Source organism: Coturnix japonica, chromosome Z (genome assembly GCF_054131305.1).
Source record: "Coturnix japonica strain WE chromosome Z, WE-NBRP24, whole genome shotgun sequence".
Taxonomy (NCBI): domain Eukaryota; kingdom Metazoa; phylum Chordata; class Aves; order Galliformes; family Phasianidae; genus Coturnix; species Coturnix japonica.
Window position 1 is genome coordinate 62324496 of NC_140702.1, and position 17687 is coordinate 62342182.

The window sequence follows — 17687 nt, forward strand, 5'->3', positions numbered from 1 at the left end:
TCCGCCGAACGGGGAAGGGGCGGCGCGACCCCGCGCCCTCCCAGGCACCCCCGCTGCGCCGCTCTCCCACCGCCCCCCGGGCCTCCGAGGGGCGAGCCGACCCGCCTCCGTCCCGCGGGGGCCGGCCGTCAGGGAGCCCGAGCCCGCGCCGCTGAGGCGGACGGAACCGCCTCTCTTCGCCCCGCCGTTGGCTCCGACCGGGAGCCTGTGTGAGGCCGCCGCTCCGCAGTGGAGCCGCGGCCGGGCGGGCGGCACCGGGCATCGCTATGGAGAGGAACCCCATCCCGGTGCTGACGGTGCAGACGACGCCCTACGAGGACCAGCGGCCGACGGGCGGCGGGGGGCTGCGGCGCCCCACGGGGCTCTTGGAGAGCCAGCGCAACTACCTGCCCAGCTTCGTGCAGAGCCTGCTCTCCTCCGTCGATCTCCGCGACCGCCAGGGCTGCACCATGGTGGTGGGCAGCGACGGCCGCTACTTGAGCAAGACGGCCATCGAGATCGTCGTCCAGATGGCCGCGGCCAACGGGGTAAGCTCTCCATGCACATGGCCAGAAAATGCCTGGAGATAAAGCAGCTGAGCCCTGTTCATGGTTCACATATATCAGCACCAATGTTCCTTTTAACCTTTAAGAGTTTTATTTAGAAAGGAGGTGCCTGTCTCAGAGTCGTATGTGACTTGATATTCTGAGATTCATGGAATCTCAGAACTGTGGGGGTTGGAATGGACAACTGGGGATCATCAAGTCCAATCCTGCTAAAGCAGGTTCACGACAATAGTTTTGTTCTAGGTTCTATCATTTCACTCAAGAATCTTGGTTGTATTTCAAATAAATTTTTGCATTGCTATGGAATTTGTGGGAGAACTTTGTCTTAGAGACTGTCATTGATCCGTATTACTAGCAGCAGGAGGAGTAAGAACATATCTCTGACACCAGTGTGGTAACAAGTGACTTAAGGTTGCAAGTCAGGTAATTTAATGACTGTTATTTAGAGACATAATCTTGGTTTTCATATCCTCAGATTTCTTGTCAGAGGTCCAGTTACTTGTTTTGTTGCTTCTGTACTGGAAGAGCTTTTTCAATTCACTAAAACAAGCAAAAAATAAGAATTTCTCTAGCCTGGTTTGGTGGACTTTTTTTAGCTACAGGTATGAGTTACTAAGGCAAACTAATCAGGTGACAAGTGCTGTGTTGCGATATGCTGGGAGTTCTGAAAATACTATAAACGATTTCAAATGTGATGATAGTTGTGTGGAAAGGAGTGCTTAAAGCAGCTAATGGTTTTACTCCATTTTAATGTTCTCCCTTTAGGTATTGTATCTGTTGTTTATGCAAAGCATGGATTGCAGGTAAGATACTGGATTTCCCACATGTTTTAGATAAACTGCTACCCAGAACAGCTGTTGCAATGATGTTCATTTTGGTTAATTTTTTTTACAATTGCTTTAATTCTTACAACAAATAAGGATATATTTCGTTTATTGTGGCTCACTAGTACTGTGTTTTGAACAGGAACAAAGAACTGATAAGCATGCAATTTTCAGCTTCTTACCAACGCAGCAGCATCTCTGCAAAGAGTTGTCAGGTTACTTGACATGTGATTCATGGAATCTCAGAACTTTGGGGGTTGGAATGGACAAATGGGGATCATCAAGTCCAATCCTGGTAAAGCAGGTTCACGACAATAGTTTCGTTCTAGGTTTTATCATTTCACTCAAGAACCTTGGTTGTATTTCAAATAAATTTTTGCATTGCTATGGAATTTGTGGGAGAACTTTGTCTTAGAGACTGTCATTGATCCGTATTACTAGCAGCAGGAGGAGTAAGAACATATCTCTGACACCAGTGTGGTAACAAGTGACTTAAGGTTGTAAGTCAGGTAATTGAATGACTGTAATGGCAGGTACGGGGAGGAGAGGTTAGAGGGTTGGACTACTACATACTGTATCGGATTAACAGATGATTTAGTTGCCTGGAAGTAGAATAAAATGTCAGGTAACAGAGGCATCTAAGTAAAGTGTACTGAAAGAACAGACCTACAGAACAGTGAGGATTGGTAAGTGCAGAAATAGTTTTTCATTTCTAGCTTTTTCATTGATAGTTGGCCATAAAAACAGTTCCTTACAACGTAGTAACTTAAGCGGTATGAATGAAAATCATACATTGTGTAAAATGATTTTGGCATAGTTTAAATGCAAATTAATTTGAGCATTTTTTAAACATGCTTAATCCAGTTGTTTTAATTATTGTCTAGCACTTGACAGAGGAGAAGCCAGAAGGCCTTGTCAACGAAGCATCTCGGTATGGATATCAAAACCACTTTTTTAATCATAGTCAGTGACTGCACTGTGCGGAAGATCATTCAAAATTGATTCTTTTTCTTTTCTAAGGTTTTCCCCTCCCTTGCTTTTAAACAAAGGTAGAAAACAAAAATTACTTTGTACTTCATTTGATCATTCTGCTTAGATATGAATTTTCTAATAAGTAGGTTGATCTGAAAATAATGCCTCCTGTTTTTTTCCATGGAAACTACAACAGATAGAGTACAAATAACAGGTTGAAAGAAGCTCAACTTTCAGCTACAAAAACAGTTTTCAGTATAGTCTCCTCACCATTAGCTATACATTTTTGCTAGCAGTGAAAAAGCCTCAGCATGCTGTGCTTGTAAACATTTCAGTGGCCATGGCTTGTCTTTCATGTCACTGGCTGCTGCTACTTTTGTCTACTGAAATGCACAAGCCACAAGTAACCTCTAGAAGCTAATACTGTAGACATTCCATGATGTTTTAGTTGGCTGATGGTTTGGTTAATGTGTGCCTTCCTGTACTAACAATCTAGTAATTTTACAGTGCTATGAGAGACATACTGCTTCTGCCTTACAAAAAGCTGCTTTTTTTTTCAAGGTGTTCCTTTTTTCTTTTTCCAAATGCATAGGCAGGTTGCATTAGCTGATCTTGTAATCGTCAATAAAACGGATTTGGTTTCAAGGGAAGAACTGAATAAAGTCAGAACAACTGTCAGGTATGAAATTTCTGGTATAACCGTGACATTGTACATGCTCAAATGTTATTAGAAATTAGATCTCATGATTGTTCCAACAGATCATGTAGTGAAAAAGAGCAGTGAGAAAGCAGTGAAAAAGAGTCTGCCCCTTTCTGGAGATGTTTCCAGTGCATTTCTGTGCTTCCACAGTCTTATCAGCTTGCCTAAGTAAGATTTGATGTTACCTGCTCAGAAGTGTAGAATTATAGAATAGAATCAAAGAATGCTTTTAAGTTAGAGGGAACCTTCAAGGACCATTGACTCCAACCTCTGGCTCTACTCAGGACCACCCAAAATTCCAATTCTATGTCTTGAGAGCTTTCTCCAAATGTTCCTTGAACTCTGGCTGCTTGGGGCTGTTCCATGTCTACCGCCCTCTGGTGAAGAACCTTTTCCTAATACCCAACCTGACCCTCTTCTGGTGCAACTCCACACCGTTTCCTTGGCTAAATTAGGCCTAAAAAATGCCTTATAATAAATAGACCTTTGTCTTAAGTGCTCACATTCTTATACTATTGGGCAGCTGTTGCCATTTGTCTGAGTTAACTACAGGGGGCAATGTCTGCTAGTCCATACATGTTTATTAGCAAATATAAAGGGGTATGGAAGATATCTGAATAATTGTCATGGATGTAAAAGAACAAATGGGCTGAATCAAAGCAGTGTTCAAAGGTGTGTTCCATCTTTCTCAGTACCGTGACAGACAAAATGGAATATTGAGAAATACTTTGCAACGTTATTTGTGGTTCAGACTCTTGAGAATTCTTAACCTTGCAGTTTGTACGGGGAGAAGAAAAATGCTATGTTCAGTAGTAGTATTTTATTGTCAGAAGTTGTGAATTTTGACCTTGGTTCGGCTATAAAATGTCACAAAAGCAAACTTTTTCTTGATGCCTCTTGGACTGTAAAACATTGAGTAACAGTGTGAGAGATGTTGTTATGTTTCTTGTATTGCTCTACATTGTTAAATTGTCCAATCGATATATTACAGTTGCGTTTGCACCTCATTTTGCTTTTTTCTATTTGTTTTAGGTCAATAAATGGACTTGTCGAAATTTTGGAGACACAAAGGTTGAGGTATTAGATTAAACTGTATTCCAACAAGTACCAAATCCTGTCCCACTGACATTATTTTTACCAAGCTTTCATTATGATCTGTTGGCTGTGCACATGCATACCTACCTGTACTGTGTTTTAATGTGTGCTTGTGTTCAAAGAGGCACAGAACGATTGTTCCCATCAGAGAATTAGATAACACTTAGGCATCCAATACAAATCACATCTTTCAGAAAACAGATTCTTGTGTGGTTTTTTTTTTTTTGTTTTTTTGTTTGTTTTTTAGTATTAATTTATTTTTTAACTGTATTCACTAAAATTCTCTTTTTATGCTCCCATATTACTGTACAGCTGAAAGCTGCTTTACTCCATGGTAGATAGCACTGACTGCTGACATGTGAAAATAGGGCTAGCTTCTGGTGCTTTGCATTGGAATAGGAGATCAGGAAAAAACAAACAACAAACATGAACAATTATTTATATGTTTAAAAATGAGTAATCGAAGCTTCAGTACACATAATTCTTACATGCAGTGAAAATAAACAAAAATAAACAAAGCTTTCTTTCTCTCCCTATCTGTGCAGAGTTGATCTTTCCAATGTGCTGGACCTGCATGCTTTTGACAGTCTATCTGGAATCAGGTATGGCAATAATTTCACTTTTATTAAAAGTAATGCTCATTGCATAGATAGACGCATGAAGTAGGTACATTTACATTTAGGCAGAGTCTGCATCTGAATTTCTGTTACATGTTCTAATTCAGACACTTGTTTACAATTCTCAGTAAGAGTAAGAAGTAATAGAAAGAGGATGTTTTTCCACTTGAGATACATGCAGCAAAAGATTGTAGGGTTTGTAAAATGAAATGAGAGCCAAAGCACCCACGATTGTTTGGCGTTTTCCCCCCGTTTCCCTTGTTGAGGCTTTAAGTTGTCCATTAGTACTACTACTACTAAATAAGATCTCAGTGCTTTTTTCTGGTTCTCTTAAAACTCAGAGGATTTAATTTCTTTCTTGCTTTACATTGTGATGAACTGGAGACCTTAGTTTTCACAGGAAACTCTGAGTTCCACAACAACCTAAGCCTTGGAAATGTTGTTCAGCGTGTTCCTGGATCCGTTATGTCCTCTGGTTCTTTTATGACTAAGAGGCTGAGCTTTAAATTAGCAAACACTGCACAGTGTGCAGTGGGAATTAGCTTTGGGAATGAGTTAAGTAGAAAGCGTTGTATAGTATTTCACTTCATTTTATACTGCACATTTTACTCTTAGAAGCAATGGCTTTGTTCCTTTTTTACTTCCTAACATAGTTTCAAAAAGTGATGCCCAACAAATCATCCCACAGATGTCAGAAGTTGCTTTTTTGTTTTATAAAGATGTAAGAGTGTAAAATGTAGATAGAAGTGCATGGCGACTTACTCTATGATGGTTAAAAGTTAGTAGGTCGTACTACTAGCCTTGTTGTGAAAATGGGTCTCCTAAGTCTTTCTTGTAAGACACTGACAGCTGAGTTAGAACAAAGCGTTTCTAACCATAACAGACTCTCTTGGCCCAAGGACAGCTTTAATCCAACCAGAAATGACCATCCAATAGGTCACTCCTTGCTTTATCACTCATACGTCAGAATTTTTTTCCTAATCTAGAAAGGAAATCCGTAATGGTTCTGTACATTACTATAGTCAAATTAGATAATTGACAGTGGAATTCCAGCAGTTAAGCTGTGGCAGACTTCCTATCACAGATCATTTGAAAGATCAAACAAACATAATTAAACATAACTATTCTGAGATTAAAGCTGAATTAGCAGTTGAAAATTACTTTGATAACAGCACTTTAGTTTTGGTCTGCAGTACTGAAGAGTTTGTGTAGATCTTGTTTGAGATAATGACACTGCATCCATCCAGTGCAAATGCAACATCTGCTAGTTTACAGCTTGCAGAAAAAATTCGAGAGTATGAAGACAACAGATGCACATCTCGACAAGGTAATTACAACAAGCACTGCTTCAGTCTCGCTGTTAGAAGATAGTTCAGGATAACTGCAACCATGGCATACTAATCATCTTATTTTTTCAGAAGGTTTCAGGTAGAGAATAGTATGTTTGAGATCTCTGGAATATTACACTGAATGCCATGTACTTTGATACAGATAGATAGTAAATGTATATACTGAGTTCTGCTTTCAAATATGGTTTAAGAGTTCTATTGTTGGAAACAGTGTTCTTGTACATGGAGAGCATTACTACAACAGACAAGTAATACTATTCTTTTCAATATTTGCCCTTATTGAGCAATTGAGATTTGAGAATTGAGCCCTATACTTACACCTGATATTTATCCCGTAGGTCGAAATGATGTCAGTGTTTGTAGATACTGGGGAGTTGCTGTTCACAACTTTGCATTAATTAAGGTGTTAGAGAGACACATTCTGTGAGTGCTTCCCTTTGTTTTTACACAGAAAATCAACAGATCAACCTGTAACAGTGAAATAGGTTTTCCTATAAGTTTGATATAAATCCTATAACCGCACGTGTGCTAGAAGGTTAGGAATGTGAAATGCTTTGCTTTTCCAGATATGTAACCCAGCTTTTATTTATGTCAGGGTAGAATCTTCTCTCTTGCTCTGTGCAATAAAACAATCCTTGCATATTACAGTGTAAATTGCATTTTTATCTTGGTGATTGTGTTTTATTTAGAGAGAAAATACAGTATTTTGTCTGTTTTGTGGTTTTGATTTTTAATAAATAATTGAAGGGGAAAGGGTCTGGCCTGTCACTCCTTTAGAGTATAAGCAGTTCTGTGCTAAATGCTGCTTTTAAGCATCTATCTTGTCTGTCTTGTGTGTCTTTCCATTTACAGGACATAGTGACAGTAACACTTGAAGTCCTAGGAAATATTAAGGAAGAAAACCTTAATCTCTTTATACAGGTAAATATTAATACATCGCAGTCAACTGCAAAATCATTGTGTCCTTTTGTAGAAAATCATCTTACTCTGTTCTGTTTGTGAAAACATTTTTCCTCTTTGTAGAATCTTCTGTGGGAAAAGAATGTGAAAGATGGGACTGGACGTACCATGGATGTCATAAGACTGAAGGTTTGCCTGCAACTTCCAACCTCTTTGTTTTGTGCTTTCCCTCTTTTTAAATGGAAAGAAACTGCAGTGTATTGTCAGCCACATACAGGTCAAAGAGCAGACAAAAGAGAGAACATCAGTTTGTCATTGATCCATGTAGAGACACTTAAATACCTGCTGGCCAATGAGACCACTCAAGGTAGCTGACAGAGAAGCAAACCACAGTACTACTTGCTGTGTAGTGAAAGGGGAGACTTGCAGTCCCAAACATGAGTGGGTCAGGATTAATGATCAGGACATAAGTGAAAGGAGGTGATGTTGTTTTCCCCTCCTTTGCTCTGAAAGGTCTCATCCATTTCACCTAGATGGCTCCTTAGCTAGGGATGTAGTTACAGGTTTCTGTCCATGATTACAGTTATTGGCATAATAAACAGAAGTTTAATTGAGTGTAACAATGCAGCACAATGCTAGTGATGGTCCACCTAAAATTTTTTGATTAATCAGACTGCAGTTTTAAAGATGTGATTTACACATAAGTGTATTCATCCCCGTGTACGATTCATTGCATAGTTCTGAGGTGAACGTTGGTGATGCTTGAGGATGTACTTTCATTTTCCTTAAACCACAAAGCTAAGTAAATGATAAAAAAGTCGATTGTATGATTAGACAAGGTCTAAGGAAAACAATCAAATGTGCTGTGATTTGTTTCCTGAGAACATATGTGTGTCAGAGGCAGCAAGGTAATTATTTGTACTTCACTGGAAGAAAGGTTTATTTCTTGACAAGTAGAACAACAGCAGCATAAAGCCGGCAGTGCTGATGCACTTCAAGCTGTCTGTTGTACTCATTAGCTGTACTGCTGATTAGAAGTGTGCTTCTGTTGTACTGAGCTTTGGGATCCAAGTAATATTTACATTCTATTTTAGACAGTTTTCAAGTGTTGAAAACTCTTTTAGTGCAACGTTTGGCATGTGAGTTAATGGACTTAGTTTTGAAAGTATTCCATTGTTAATTCCATTGCTAGTCATTTCACCACACAGATATTTGTTCTTTCTCTGCTATTCAGAGATTCTGTTTCAAGACAGTGTAAGTGTTAAGCATGAGAACTCAGTGGGAACAGACTCAGCATTTTTGCCTATTTTACATCACCTTGGACAGGTGATGAGGCTTTCATAGAGACATATATCATACATACAATCAAAGTGGCATGGTAGGAGATGACATTTAAATTTGCACAAATATTCCAGGTAACCGTCCAAATGAGAAGCTGAAGGCAGAGTATAGCAAAGTATAATTGAGAAGCTGAAGGCAGAGTATAGCAAAGTATAATTCTTAATTGTAAGAATGGTTCTTACAAGAGATGACTCTGTTGCATTGTTATTTTGATCAACCTCTGCATATTTGTCAGAGGTTTTTCCCTGCTCTGTGTACTTGTAAAGTTGTGGGTTTTTTTTTTTCTCCATAAGTATTTTGTTTTTAAAGGTTTGTTTATATACTCTAAGAGTTATTTTTCTGGTAAGGGACTCGTATCTATTCAAGGCAAATCTCATCAAGAGATAGGCCAAGGTGTCCATGAGCTGTATGATCTGGAAGAGACTGCAATAGAATGGAAAGAAGATGAAAAAAGAACCAATAGGTTCATTCCCAGGGTGAGAGAGTGAGGCAGACTACTACATACTGTATCGGATTAACAGATGATTTAGTTGCCTGGAAGTAGAATAAAATGTCAGGTAACAGAGGCATCTAAGTAAAGTGTACTGAAAGAACAGACCTACAGAACAGTGAGGACTGGTAAGTGCAGAAATAGTTTTTCATTTCTAGCTTTTTCATTGATAGTTGGCCATAAAATCAGTTCCTTACAATGTAGTAACTTAAGCAGTATGAATGAAAATCATACATTGTGTAAAATGATTTTGGCATAGTTTAAATGCAAATTAATTTGAGCATTTTTTAAACATGCTTAATCCAGTTGTTTTAATTATTGTCTAGCACTTGACAGAGGAGAAGCCAGAAGGCCTTGTCAACGAAGCATCTCGGTATGGATATCAAAACCACTTTTTTAATCATAGTCAGTGACTGCACTGTGCGGAAGATCATTCAAAATTGATTCTTTTTCTTTTCTAAGGTTTTCCCCTCCCTTGCTTTTAAACAAAGGTAGAAAACAAAAATTACTCTGTACTTCATTTGATCATTCTGCTTAGATATGAATTTTCTAATAAGTAGGTTGATCTGAAAATAATGCCTCCTGTTTTTTTCCATGGAAACTACAACAGATAGAGTACAAATAACAGGTTGAAAGAAGCTCAACTTTCAGCTACAAAACCAGTTTTCAGTATAGTCTCCTCACCATTAGCTATACATTTTTGCTAGCAGTGAAAAAGCCTCAGCATGCTGTGCTTGTAAACATTTCAGTGGCCATGGCTTGTCTTTCATGTCACTGGCTGCTGCTACTTTTGTCTACTGAAATGCACAAGCCACAAGTAACCTCTAGAAGCTAATGCTGTAGTCATTCTATGATGTTTTAGTTGGCTGATGGTTTGGTTAATGTGTGCCTCCCTGTACTAACAATATAGTAATTTTACAGTGCTATGAGAGACATACTGCTTCTGCCTTACAAAAAGCTGCTTTTTTTTTCAAGGTGTTCCTTTTTTCTTTTTCCAAATGCATAGGCAGCTTGCATTAGCTGATCTTGTAATCGTCAATAAAACGGATTTGGTTTCAAAGGAAGAATTGAATAAAGTCAGAACAACTGTCAGGTATGAAATTTCTGGTATAACCGTGACATTGTATGTGCTCAAATGTTATTAGAAATTAGATCTCATGATTGTTCCAACAGATCATGTAGTGAAAAAGAGCAGTGAGAAAGCAGTGAAAAAGAGTCTGCCCCTTTCTGGAGATGTTTCCAGTGCATTTCTGTGCTTCCACAGTCTTATCAGCTTGCCTAGGTAAGATTTGATGTTACCTGCTCAGAAGTGTAGAATTATAGAATAGAATCAAAGAATGGTTTTAAGTTAGAGGGAACCTTCAAGGACCATTGACTCCAACCTCTGGCTCTACTCAGGACCACCCAAAATTCCAATTCTATGTCTGAGAGCTTTCTCCAAATGTTCCATGAACTCTGGCTGCTTGGGGCTGTTCCATGTCTACCGCCCTCTGGTGAAGAACCTTTTCCTAATACCCAACCTGACCCTCTTCTGGTGCAACTCCACACCGTTTCCTTGGCTAAATTAGGCCTAAAAAATGCCTTATAATAGACCTTTGTCTTAAGTGCTCACATTCTTATACTATTGGGCAGCTGTTGCCATTTGTCTGAGTTAACTACAGGGGGCAATGTCTGCTAGTCCATACATGTTTATTAGCAAATATAAAGGGGTATGGAAGATATCTGAATAATTGTCATGGATGTAAAAGAACAAATGGGCTGAATCAAACCAGTGTTCAAAGGTGTGTTCCATCTTTCTCAGTACCGTGACAGACAAAATGGAATATTGAGAAATACTTTGCAACGTTATTTGTGGTTCAGACTCTTGAGAATTCTTAACCTTGCAGTTTGTACGGGGAGAAGAAAAATGCTATGTTCAGTAGTAATATTTTATTGTCAGAAGTTGTGAATTTTGACCTTGGTTCGGCTATAAAATGTCACAAAAGCAAACTTTTTCTTGATGCCTCTTGGACTGTAAAACATTGAGTAACAGTGTGAGAGATGTTGTTATGTTTCTTGTATTGCTCTACATTGTTAAATTGTCCAATCGATATATTACAGTTGCGTTTGCACCTCATTTTGCTTTTTTCTATTTGTTTTAGGTCAATAAATGGACTTGTCGAAATTTTGGAGACACAAAGGTTGAGGTATTAGATTAACCTGTATTCCAACAAGTACCAAATCCTGTCCCACTGACATTATTTTTACAAAGCTTTCATTATGATCTGTTGGCTGTGCACATGCATACCTACCTGTACTGTGTTTTAATGTGTGCTTGTGTTCAAAGAGGCACAGAACGATTGTTCCCATCAGAGAATTAGATAACACTTAGGCATCCAATACAAATCACATCTTTCAGAAAACAGCTTCTTGTGTGTTTGTTTTTGTTTGTTTGTTTGTTTAGTATTAATTTATTTTTTAACTGTATTCACTAAAATTCTCTTTTTATGCTCCCATATTACTGTACAGCTGAAAGCTGCTTTACTCCATGGTAGATAGCACTGACTGCTGACATGTGAAAATAGGGCTAGCTTCTGGTGCTTTGCATTGGAATAGGAGATCAGGAAAAAACAAACAACAAACATGAACAATTATTTATATGTTTAAAAATGAGTAATCGAAGCTTCAGTACACATAATTCTTACATGCAGTGAAAATACAAAGCTTTCTTTCTCTCCCTATCTGTGCAGAGTTGATCTTTCCAATGTGCTGGACCTGCATGCTTTTGACAGTCTATCTGGAATCAGGTATGGCAATAATTTCACTTTTATTAAAAGTAATGTTCATTGCATAGATAGACGCATGAAGTAGGTACATTTACATTTAGGCAGAGTCTGCATCTGAATTTCTGTTCCATGTTCTAATTCAGACACTTGTTTACAATTCTCAGTAAGAGTAAGAAGTAATAGAAAGAGGATGTTTTTCCACTTGAGATACATGCAGCAAAAAATTGTAGGGTTTGTAAAATGAAATGAGAGCCAAAGCACCCACGATTGTTTGGCGTTTTCCCCCCATTTCCCTTGTTGAGGCTTTAAGTTGTCCATTAGTACTACTACTACTAAATAAGATCTCAGTGCTTTTTTCTGGTTCTCTTAAAACTCAGAGGATTTAATTTTTTTCTTGCTTTACATTGTGATGAACTGGAGACCTTAGTTTTCACAGGAAACTCTGAGTTCCACAACAACCTAAGCCTTGGAAATGTTGTTCAGCGTGTTCCTGGATCCGTTATGTCCTCTGGTTCTTTTATGACTAAGAGGCTGAGCTTTAAATTAGCAAACACTGCACAGTGTGCAGTGGGAATTAGCTTTGGGAATGAGTTAAGTAGAAAGCGTTGTATAGTATTTCACTTCATTTTATACTGCACATTTTACTCTTAGAAGCAATGGCTTTGTTCCTTTTTTACTTCCTAACATAGTTTCAAAAAGTGATGCCCAACAAATCATCCCACAGATGTCAGAAGTTGCTTTTTTGTTTTATAAAGATGTAAGAGTGTAAAATGTAGATAGAAGTGCATGGCGACTTACTCTATGATGGTTAAAAGTTAGTAGGTCGTACTACTAGCCTTGTTGTGAAAATGGGTCTCCTAAGTCTTTCTTGTAAGACACTGACAGCTGAGTTAGAACAAAGCGTTTCTAACCATAACAGACTCTCTTGGCCCAAGGACAGCTTTAATCCAACCAGAAATGACCATCCAATAGGTCACTCCTTGCTTTATCACTCATACGTCAGAATTTTTTTCCTAATCTAGAAAGGAAATCCGTAATGGTTCTGTACATTACTATAGTCAAATTAGATAATTGACAGTGGAATTCCAGCAGTTAAGCTGTGGCAGACTTCCTATCACAGATCATTTGAAAGATCAAACAAACATAATTAAACATAACTATTCTGAGATTAAAGCTGAATTAGCAGTTGAAAATTACTTTGATAACAGCACTTTAGTTTTGGTCTGCAGTACTGAAGAGTTTGTGTAGATCTTGTTTGAGATAATGACACTGCATCCATCCAGTGCAAATGCAACATCTGCTTGTTTACAGCTTGCAGAAAAAATTCGAGAGTATGAAGACAACAGATGCACATCTCGACAAGGTAATTACAACAAGCACTGCTTCAGTCTCGCTGTTAGAAGATAGTTCAGGATAACTGCAACCATGGCATACTAATCATCTTATTTTTTCAGAAGGTTTCAGGTAGAGAATAGTATGTTTGAGATCTCTGGAATATTACACTGAATGCCATGTACTTTGATACAGATAGATAGTAAATGTATATACTGAGTTCTGCTTTCAAATATGGTTTAAGAGTTCTATTGTTGGAAACAGTGTTCTTGTACATGGAGAGCATTACTACAACAGACAAGTAATACTATTCTTTTCAATATTTGCCCTTATTGAGCAATTGAGATTTGAGAATTGAGCCCTATACTTACACCTGATATTTATCCCGTAGGTCGAAATGATGTCAGTGTTTGTAGATACTGGGGAGTTGCTGTTCACAACTTTGCATTAATTAAGGTGTTAGAGAGACACATTCTGTGAGTGCTTCCCTTTGTTTTTACACAGAAAATCAACAGATCAACCTGTAACAGTGAATTAGGTTTTCCTATAAGTTTGATATAAATCCTATAACCGCACGTGTGCTAGAAGGTTAGGAATGTGAAATGCTTTGCTTTTCCAGATATGTAACCCAGCTTTTATTTATGTCAGGGTAGAATCTTCTCTCTTGCTCTGTGCAATAAAACAATCCTTGCATATTACAGTGTAAATTGCATTTTTATCTTGGTGATTGTGTTTTATTTAGAGAGAAAATACAGTATTTTGTCTGTTTTGTGGTTTTGATTTTTAATAAATAATTGAAGGGGAAAGGGTCTGGCCTGTCACTCCTTTAGAGTATAAGCAGTTCTGTGCTAAATGCTGCTTTTAAGCATCTATCTTGTCTGTCTTGTGTGTCTTTCCATTTACAGGACATAGTGACAGTAACACTTGAAGTCCTAGGAAATATGAAGGAAGAAAACCTTAATCTCTTTATACAGGTAAATATTAATACATCGCAGTCAACTGCAAAATCATTGTGTCCTTTTGTAGAAAATCATCTTACTCTGTTCTGTTTGTGAAAACATTTTTCCTCTTTGTAGAATCTTCTGTGGGAAAAGAATGTGAAAGATGGGACTGGACGTACCATGGATGTCATAAGACTGAAGGTTTGCCTGCAACTTCCAACCTCTTTGTTTTGTGCTTTCCCTCTTTTTAAATGGAAAGAAACTGCAGTGTATTGTCAGCCACATACAGGTCAAAGAGCAGACAAAAGAGAGAACATCAGTTTGTCATTGATCCATGTAGAGACACTTAAATACCTGCTGGCCAATGAGACCACTCAAGGTAGCTGACAGAGAAGCAAACCACAGTACTACTTGCTGTGTAGTGAAAGGGGAGACTTGCAGTCCCAAACATGAGTGGGACAGGATTAATGATCAGGACATAAGTGAAAGGAGGTGATGTTGTTTTCCCCTCCTTTGCTCTGAAAGGTCTCATCCATTTCACCTAGATGGCTCCTTAGTTAGGGATGTAGTTACAGGTTTCTGTCCATGATTACAGTTATTGGCATAATAAACAGAAGTTTAATTGAGTGTAACAATGCAGCACAATGCTAGTGATGGTCATCCTAAAATTTTTTGATTACATCAGACTGCAGTTTTAAAGATGTGATTTACACATAAGTGTATTCATCCCCGTGTACGATTCATTGCATAGTTCTGAGGTGAACGTTGGTGATGCTTGAGGATGTACTTTCATTTTCCTTAAACCACAAAGCTAAGTAAATGATAAAAAAGTCGATTGTATGATTAGACAAGGTCTAAGGAAAACAATCAAATGTGCTGTGATTTGTTTCCTGAGAACATATGTGTGTCAGAGGCAGCAAGGTAATTATTTGTACTTCACTGGAAGAAAGGTTTATTTCTTGACAAGTAGAACAACAGCAGCATAAAGCCGGCAGTGCTGATGCACTTCAAGCTGTCTGTTGTACTCATTAGCTGTACTGCTGATTAGAAGTATGCTTCTGTTGTACTGAGCTTTGGGATCCAAGTAATATTTACATTCTATTTTAGACAGTTTTCAAGTGTTGAAAACTCTTTTAGTGCAACGTTTGGCATGTGAGTTAATGGACTTAGTTTTGAAAGTATTCCATTGTTAATTCCATTGCTAGTCATTACACCACACAGATATTTGTTCTTTCTCTGCTATTCAGAGATTCTGTTTCAAGACAGTGTAAGTGTTAAGCATGAGAACTCAGTGGGAACAGACTCAGCATTTTTGCCTATTTTACATCACCTTGGACAGGTGATGAGGCTTTCATAGAGACATATATCATACATACAATCAAAGTGGCATGGTAGGAGATGACATTGAAATTTGCACAAATATTCCAGGTAACCGTCCAAATGAGAAGCTGAAGGCAGAGTATAGCAAAGTATAATTGAGAAGCTGAAGGCAGAGTATAGCAAAGTATAATTCTTAATTGTAAGAATGGTTGTTACAAGAGATGACTCTGTTGCATTGTTATTTTGATCAACCTCTGCATATTTGTCAGAGGTTTTTCCCTGCTCTGTGTACTTGTAAAGTTGTGGGGTTTTTTTTTTCTCCATAAGTATTTTGTTTTTAAAGGTTTGTTTATATACTCTAAGAGTTATTTTTCTGGTAAGGGACTCGTATCTATTCAAGGCAAATCTCATCAAGAGATAGGCCAAGGTGTCCATGAGCTGTATGATCTGGAAGAGACTGCAATAGAATGGAAAGAAGATGAAAAAAGAACCAATAGGTTCATTCCCAGGGTGAGAGAGTGAGGCAGACTACTACATACTGTATCGGATTAACAGATGATTTAGTTGCCTGGAAGTAGAATAAAATGTCAGGTAACAGAGGCATCTAAGTAAAGTGTACTGAAAGAACAGACCTACAGAACAGTGAGGACTGGTAAGTGCAGAAATAGTTTTTCATTTCTAGCTTTTTCATTGATAGTTGGCCATAAAATCAGTTCCTTACAATGTAGTAACTTAAGCAGTATGAATGAAAATCATACATTGTGTAAAATGATTTTGGCATAGTTTAAATGCAAATTAATTTGAGCATTTTTTAAACATGCTTAATCCAGTTGTTTTAATTATTGTCTAGCACTTGACAGAGGAGAAGCCAGAAGGCCTTGTCAACGAAGCATCTCGGTATGGATATCAAAACCACTTTTTTAATCATAGTCAGTGACTGCACTGTGCGGAAGATCATTCAAAATTGATTCTTTTTCTTTTCTAAGGTTTTCCCCTCCCTTGCTTTTAAACAAATTTAGAAAACAAAAATTACTCTGTACTTCATTTGATCATTCTGCTTAGATATGAATTTTCTAATAAGTAGGTTGATCTGAAAATAATGCCTCCTGTTTTTTTCCATGGAAACTACAACAGATAGAGTACAAATAACAGGTTGAAAGAAGCTCAACTTTCAGCTACAAAACCAGTTTTCAGTATAGTCTCCTCACCATTAGCTATACATTTTTGCTAGCAGTGAAAAAGCCTCAGCATGCTGTGCTTGTAAACATTTCAGTGGCCATGGCTTGTCTTTCATGTCACTGGCTGCTGCTACTTTTGTCTACTGAAATGCACAAGCCACAAGTAACCTCAAGAAGCTAATGCTGTAGTCATTCTATGATGTTTTAGTTGGCTGATGGTTTGGTTAATGTGTGCCTCCCTGTACTAACAATATAGTAATTTTACAGTGCTATGAGAGACATACTGCTTCTGCCTTACAAAAAGCTGCTTTTTTTTTCAAGGTGTTCCTTTTTTCTTTTTCCAAATGCATAGGCAGGTTGCATTAGCTGATCTTGTAATCGTCAATAAAACGGATTTGGTTTCAAAGGAAGAATTGAATAAAGTCAGAACAACTGTCAGGTATGAAATTTCTGGTATAACCGTGACATTGTACGTGCTCAAATGTTATTAGAAATTAGATCTCATGATTGTTCCAACAGATCATGTAGTGAAAAAGAGCAGTGAGAAAGCAGTGAAAAAGAGTCTGCCCCTTTCTGGAGATGTTTCCAGTGCATTTCTGTGCTTCCACAGTCTTATCAGCTTGCCTAAGTAAGATTTGATGTTACCTGCTCAGAAGTGTAGAATTATAGAATAGAATCAAAGAATGCTCTTAAGTTGGAAGGAACCTTCAAGGACCATTGACTCCAACCTCTGGCTCTACTCAGGACCACCCAAAATTCCAATTCTATGTCTGAGAGCTTTCTCCAAATGTTCCTTGAACTCTGGCTGCTTGGGGCTGTTCCATGTCTACCGCCCTCTGGTGAAGAACCTTTTCCTAATACCCAACCTGACCCTCTTCTGGTGCAACTCCACACCGTTTCCTTGGCTAAATTAGGCCTAAAAAATGCCTTATAATAGACCTTTGTCTTAAGTGCTCACATTCTTATACTATTGGGCAGCTGTTGCCATTTGTCTGAGTTAACTACAGGGGGCAATGTCTGCTAGTCCATACATGTTTATTAGCAAATATAAAGGGGTATGGAAGATATCTGAATAATTGTCATGGATGTAAAAGAACAAATGGGCTGAATCAAACCAGTGTTCAAAGGTGTGTTCCATCTTTCTCAGTACCGTGACAGACAAAATGGAATATTGAGAAATACTTTGCAACGTTATTTGTGGTTCAGACTCTTGAGAATTCTTAACCTTGCAGTTTGTACGGGGAGAAGAAAAATGCTATGTTCAGTAGTCGTATTTTATTGTCAGAAGTTGTGAATTTTGACCTTGGTTCGGCTATAA

General features: G+C 38.2%; 1 protein-coding gene and 1 long non-coding RNA gene across 2 annotated transcripts in view; one reads left to right on the forward strand and one right to left on the reverse strand.

Moving 5' to 3' along the window:
• The window catches only part of LOC146754132 (uncharacterized), a 187709-nt gene that overhangs the window by 94986 nt on the left and 75036 nt on the right, over positions 1-17687 (reverse strand). The window lies entirely within an intron of this gene.
• Positions 2-17687, forward strand: part of LOC146754136 (uncharacterized) — a gene marked incomplete at its 5' end in the record, with an annotated part of 50444 nt that continues 32758 nt past the window's right edge. Inside the window, 18 exons of the mRNA XM_085529279.1 lie at positions 2-527; positions 1311-1348; positions 2254-2300; positions 2934-3020; positions 4074-4118; positions 4682-4738; positions 6029-6080; positions 6955-7023; positions 7126-7191; positions 9160-9206; positions 9840-9926; positions 10975-11019; positions 11563-11619; positions 12910-12961; positions 13836-13904; positions 14007-14072; positions 16042-16088; positions 16722-16808. Coding sequence (XP_085385405.1) covers positions 2-527; positions 1311-1348; positions 2254-2300; positions 2934-3020; positions 4074-4118; positions 4682-4738; positions 6029-6080; positions 6955-7023; positions 7126-7191; positions 9160-9206; positions 9840-9926; positions 10975-11019; positions 11563-11619; positions 12910-12961; positions 13836-13904; positions 14007-14072; positions 16042-16088; positions 16722-16808 — 1544 coding nt within the window. The remainder of the gene's footprint in view (positions 528-1310; positions 1349-2253; positions 2301-2933; positions 3021-4073; positions 4119-4681; positions 4739-6028; positions 6081-6954; positions 7024-7125; positions 7192-9159; positions 9207-9839; positions 9927-10974; positions 11020-11562; positions 11620-12909; positions 12962-13835; positions 13905-14006; positions 14073-16041; positions 16089-16721; positions 16809-17687) is intronic.